At 31.5% G+C, this 6,123-nt stretch overlaps 1 protein-coding gene and 1 long non-coding RNA gene across 2 annotated transcripts; one reads left to right on the top strand and one right to left on the bottom strand.

The window, feature by feature from the left end:
* The first annotated feature begins 391 nt into the window (after window positions 1-391).
* Window positions 392-2,410, top strand: LOC108994444 (F-box/kelch-repeat protein At1g57790-like). Its single transcript, XM_018969671.2, has 2 exons — window positions 392-583; window positions 1,374-2,410. Exons 1-2 carry the CDS (start codon window positions 552-554, stop codon window positions 2,395-2,397), a joined length of 1,056 nt encoding a protein of 351 aa, XP_018825216.2. The 5' UTR covers window positions 392-551; the 3' UTR covers window positions 2,398-2,410.
* On the bottom strand, window positions 2,372-3,690 carry LOC108994445. The gene is made up of 3 exons (XR_004802204.1): window positions 3,515-3,690; window positions 3,053-3,360; window positions 2,372-2,430 (listed from the first exon to the last, which is right to left on the bottom strand). It is a non-coding gene; the product is annotated as an uncharacterized LOC108994445 (long non-coding RNA).
* Window positions 3,691-6,123: the final 2,433 nt, after the last annotated feature.

Raw genomic sequence — 6,123 nt, 5'->3', positions numbered from 1 at the left:
CAATTTTTTATACATGTAGTTAGTTTTGTATATTTTTTTATGTATTTTATTAATGTGATAGATTACGTTATTTATTTTTAATATAAAATAATTATTTTAATCAATCACATTAATAAAATACATAAAAAATACGTAAAAATAATTATACCTAACAAAACTTAGAATTTCTTTCTTTTCTTAAAAGCAGTGTTTTTTTTTAGTTTTATAATCGTACATGTGGCAACTTATATAAATATATATATATATATATATAATAATTAAAAATAAATTTAAATCCAGCTCAAGACTTCCATTTATTTTTTCACGTAATAAAAACAAATTCCTCATAAATTATCTTTCAGTTCTGATCCAGTCTCCAAGTCTCCATGCAAAAGAAAACCAAGTAGGCTAGGACTCTATCAATGGAGGGAGTCCTACTTGGTCGTATATTATCGAGAATATAATTAATTAGGGTTTGATCCACACGAATCTATCTTCTCAAACCTCCTACTCCTCCACTTTCTTCTTTCTGAAACTCTGATTAGGTAGATCAACTGGACCGCCTTCTAAACATGGCGGGAATTCCTACTAGAAGATCCAAAAGGTAATTAAGCAGATCATAAGATCAACACCATTTTTATTGCTTGTTTATGTATAATTAATCAATGTATATGGGTTTGTCAGTTGAATCCGATGATCACTTACCATTTTTTTTGTACGGTAAAAATGTTGATATATATGAGTTTTCCAGTTGCCGGAGAGCGAGCAGTAAAGATATGGTCAAATCAATTGCTATGCAGATTCTTAATGCTATCTTGTTCATGCAATACTTAGTTCAAAAATCACTCCGGAGTTTTTTATGTTCTTGTGAAGAACCGACCGAAATTCTTCACAATTGTTGCACATATGCTGTAGCCATAAATCCTATAATATAATAGTATATGGTTTAGGCCTTAGGGTATATAATCTTCTATAGTCATGCAAATTTCTTTGGGTCAACTTGAGCTTAATTTCAATACCCGGAAGACTAATTGCCCCGTTTGGATAGTGAGATGAGATGACAGTTGAAAATTAAATAAAATATTATTAGAATATTATTTTTTAATATTATTATTGTTTTCAAATTTTAAAAAATTGAATTGTTTATTATATTTTGTATGAAAACTTAGAAAAGTTATAATGATAAAATGAGATGAGATAAAATTATTTTTATATCCAAACGGGGTGTAAATGTGCAAGTGAAAGTACACTCGTTCTTATAATTCACTGAAGAAAAGATATTATGCTCGAATGTTTGTTTATTGATTCAGCCTTTTTTTCCCAGTATAATGGCTTCTTGTTTCTGCATTTTTTCTTTCCTACTTTTAATGTTCCAAGCAACTCGATATGGTCAGAATACAAAGTCGCACCAATGATGGTGAAGTTGCTGCAAGAAGATTTACCACTCTCAGGGAACAGATCAGTATCGGCAACAACAATATAGAGGTTGTAACAAGACCCTGGTCTGATCTGCCTGCAGAACTCCTGTCACCGATTGCTGATCAATTACGACTAATCGAGCTTCTGAGTTTTCGTGGCGTCTGCAAAGATTGGAAAGCTGCTGCTTCCACAGCATCGGCTAAGATCGAAGGCTCACCCCATAGTGAACCCTGGCTTCTACTCTATGGGGAAAATTCACAATGCCATTTATACGATGAATCTAGAAAGAGGTACACAATGAGCATACCCAGACTGGATGGAGCAACCTGCATTGCATCAAACCAGGGATGGCTGCTCATGTTTGTAGAGGGCTCAATGTTCTTTTACTGCCCCTTCTCTGATGCAAAGATAGAAATTCCCAAGTTTCCCCATTCCATACTTTCCAGCCATGCTGCAGCGTTTTCCTCTGCTCCAACTACTCCCGAATGCATTGTTGCTGTGATGCATCGTGACACTGAGTCTGTATTGGAGCTAAATGTGCTTCGCCGTGGAGCTAACACCTGGAACAAGCGCAAACTCATCAGCACCCGACCTAACCTTGGCGTGTTAGGAAGTGCCACTTATAGAGATGGAACTTTCCACTTTTGGGACAAAATAAATGGATTACTTGCCTTCTCTGTCAAGGATGAGAGCATTGTGAAGTACACTGTTGTTGTCAGGAATGAGCTTTCTAAAAACACAGCTGCTTTACCATATATACCATATATTCATGAGAAGACTCGTTTTGAGGGAAATGACATGAGGAAAAAAGTGGGGTTGGGGAAAGAGGTTTCAGTGTCTGTTTGCGGAACAACAGTAAAGCATGATTATGGAGCTGACAAGATTATTTTTAGTGAGGACATTGATGCTGCTGAAGAATCAGAAAGCCATCACCTCAAAGGCGTATGGATTCAACCAAGATTCTTCAACATCTCTCCAAATCAGAGCTGGTCAGTTTGAGTCCTTTTTTCATTGCTATTCTATTTATTGACTCTGTAGTTACATAAAAATTAAGTTTAAATTAGTTATTAAGTTGGCAAACTTCAAAACTAGATAGTCTACATATCTAGTTTAAGGAAAATGCAATTAGTGAATAAAAATCAATATTGAATTGCAGAAAATCAGAACAGAAAAAGTTTTCTCCTTGTTTCTCTAGCAAAGATTTGTGGTAAGAGTTTGCAGCAACCTTGCTGATTTCCACATTAGTTTCCTCTGGACAATATTCATCATCCAACTATGAAAATTGAAATGGTTAACAATCATTCAAAAGAAAAGAAATACTATGAAAATCTCATGGTTACTTGAGTTTTACTCTCCTTCCAATTAATATGCCCCGTTTCATCACCTATGAACAATTAACAGACATATTCTACATATGTTGGCTCTTGAAATAATGTCAAAGAATTTTCAGCATGAGGTAAAACAGAACCTTTTTTTTTTTTCAAAAAAGATTATACCCCGATCTTATTTATTTACCCTTACTTATGGTGGAGGAAACACCTTACAAAAAAGGAGTTTGGGGTTATAGACATACCAAAACCAAACTCAAGGAAAAAACCTAAGTATTGCTCTGCTAGTTACAAAACGAAAAGTATACTGTTAACTAGCTATGTACCTGTAAAAGCAATGAAAAGTCTAAGTGCAAAACTGAGGGGAAGGAGTTATCAAGGTTTGCTGAGCCGTCAGCTAGTGAGATTTCCTCTCTGTAAGTGTGACTAATGTCAAAAGGTAGATAAGAAGCAATGTCCAGAACATCATTCCATAGCTCAAAGTACACCCAAGTAGATTGAGAAGAGTTTCTAAACCAATTGACAGAAAGGAGGGAGTCCGTTTCAACCAAAAAATCTGAATATTCAACTGATAGTAAAGGAGTAGACCGACCATATTTGAGGGCTGAGAGGGTTCGGCATAAATGTTGGTACCCTGGTCCCAAAATACATAAAAACATAAACCTGTCAAAACCCAGTCCTAATCGACGTGAGAGTTTCTAACAGCAATTAAAAAAAAAAAGGATAGTGAGAATTAATTATGAATTTAAAGACGGAAATGGGGTATGGAGAAGCTGGAAACGTTATACCTCCATGGCCCTTGAGGAGGTACCAACAAATGCTCCGGGACCCTCAAGTCTTGAACTTGAGCATCTTGGACATCTGGGTCTCCTTCTCCTCCTCCTTGTGCATTGCTTTGTGCGTTTGGAAGAGACTCAGGTTTTACAACAGTGAGTGAATTTTTCTTGCTAAGATCATTTCGATCAATTGGTAACAACTTGACTTCTTACTAAGAAAATTAAGGATCAAATAATCCCCCCTCCCATATATATATAAAGAAAAACAAAAAAAAACGATGTTTTCATTTAAAAATTATTCTTCTTTCTTTTTTAGATACGAAATTTTTAATTAAATTTTTATATTCAAGATTTTCTAATATCTCATTTTCAATTGATAATATGGCTAGTCCATTTAATATTTCATGCGATATTGTTGATCTTAAATAAGATTTTATCAATTTTAATTTTAAAAAATTTCTTTATGCAAAAGCAATAGTAATAGATCATATTGTCAATAAAATTCTATAAGCGATACTAGCACTTTAATATATCAATCGGAGTGCTTTCTTCTATTGGTATTTAAAAAAAAAAAAAATAGTTCTGAAAACAAGTCTAAAGGATCAATATAATATTTTAGAAAGCTTTCAAGACTAAAGCCAATTTTTTTGCAAACTATCATAGTGAAGTGATTTCAATTTCCTGGAATTAAATAAAAAACCAAAAACATTTTCATATATTTGAAATTGTTCAAACCTGTTTTGAATTGAAGAAATTGTTTGATCAACTATAAATAAGAAATAATTAATTGTAAAAGATTTTTCAGTAATTGTGTTATCTCTTTGTTCACATTTTTATCAAACAGCTTTTTCTATGAATTATTTGCTTTTATCTTAATACTGGTTCTATTTACATACTAATTGCAATCTCTTTCAATGAAATCATAGACGATTTAAACTAATTTTCTCTATAAGCTTGAAAAAAAAAATAAGACCTTTTAATTGATCAATAGCAACATCTATATGCATATCTTTGAATTGCAGATTTTTACTTACAATATTGACTACAAATAATATATCATACCATATGATCATGCCTAATATGATTTCAAAGTTCTCAATTTCATATACTACTAAACAATTAGCTTTATTTTTGTTTTAGGATCTTCAGTTGTTTTTATTAGTTGCAATAAAGTTTCTCTTATTTGGGGAGTTTGGAATTTTATTGGTTTGATATTTTCAATTCGACTTTCCCAACGTGTTTGTGAGAATAACTTAAAAGAGTTAAACTCGACACATTATCTTGTAAAACTTTACATCACTTTATTGATGAATAAGACAAAGAATAAATACGTTGTACTATTCCAAAAAATAATATAGCTTTAGGACAAGAATTAGCCATGTCACATATAACAAGATTAAGATTATGACAACCACATGATGTGTAAAATACTTTAGGATTTATATCAAGTAGTCTTCTTTGCACCCCTTCTTCTTTTTCTTTCATATTAGACCCATTATCATAACCTTATCCTCAAACATTATTAATATCAAGTTCGTGACTTTTTATTGCATCTAATAATTAGACTTAAAAAAATTTCCATTACTTTCTTGATAGATCTTTTCATTTTGTTCTCAAAATGGTAAATTATTTTTACCTAGAGTTTTTACTTATCAACAATTCTCAGTAACACCTTTTTCCAATGATTTTTTTTTTTTGTTAATTTTCTATTCAATTCTTTAAATACACTAGTCATTTTCTATCATGTTTCTCCCCATTTGATAAGTTTCATAAATAATATGTAGTGGAAAATGTCTAGAGTTTTCATCATCAAGAAAATTTATATCGTTATCTCTAATTGGACCATTTTCTACTAATAAATATCTTAATTTTGTATCAACATGTTTTCATTTACCATGGTCATAAATATTTGAAGGAATATAATCGGATGTCTTTGATATTTTTATTTTCTTCTATGCTTTTCCGAAACCATTCAACAAGAACTATAGCAGTACATAGGGCTGTAAAAATAAACTGATAAATCGGTCGGACCGACCAAACCGGCGGGTTCATAATCGATTGGGTCTAGTTCCGATTTCTAAAAATAGAAACCAGTTGAAAACAGGTCTAGTACCATTTTCAGATTTTGAAAACTGATTTGAACTGAACCAGATTGATTTAAATATATATTATTTTTTACATTATATATAAATTATTATTTTTTATATTATATATATTATATGTTAAATTGCTAATTAATATAAAATGAGATTTTAATCTTATTATTTATGTCTATTAATCTTATAATTTTTAATATAACGTATAAATGTAACATGAAATTTTAATTTTAAACATGAATATTAAGCTTAAGTTTTAATACAAACTTACTTTTGATATATATGTTTGTATGTATACGTAGCATTCTTCCGTATAGCCCTTGCATGTTTCTTTGTTATTTCAAAACTGCCTTCAACCACCCTTCAAGTCAGACATGCAACTTTTTCAGTGTTAAATCAAATCACAACTTGTTGCCTTTCTAGAGAATAATACCCGTAACCCGTAGTATGCACTTTTAAGCTTAAGCTTATTTTATAGAATGCTTGTATTAGTTGGGGATTAACATAATATTTATGGGATTTTAA

This window comes from Juglans regia, chromosome 8 (genome assembly GCF_001411555.2).
Source record: "Juglans regia cultivar Chandler chromosome 8, Walnut 2.0, whole genome shotgun sequence".
In the NCBI taxonomy this organism is placed as follows: domain Eukaryota; kingdom Viridiplantae; phylum Streptophyta; class Magnoliopsida; order Fagales; family Juglandaceae; genus Juglans; species Juglans regia.
Note: the sequence above shows the minus strand (reverse complement) of the source record. Positions and strands in the feature narration are given on the sequence as shown.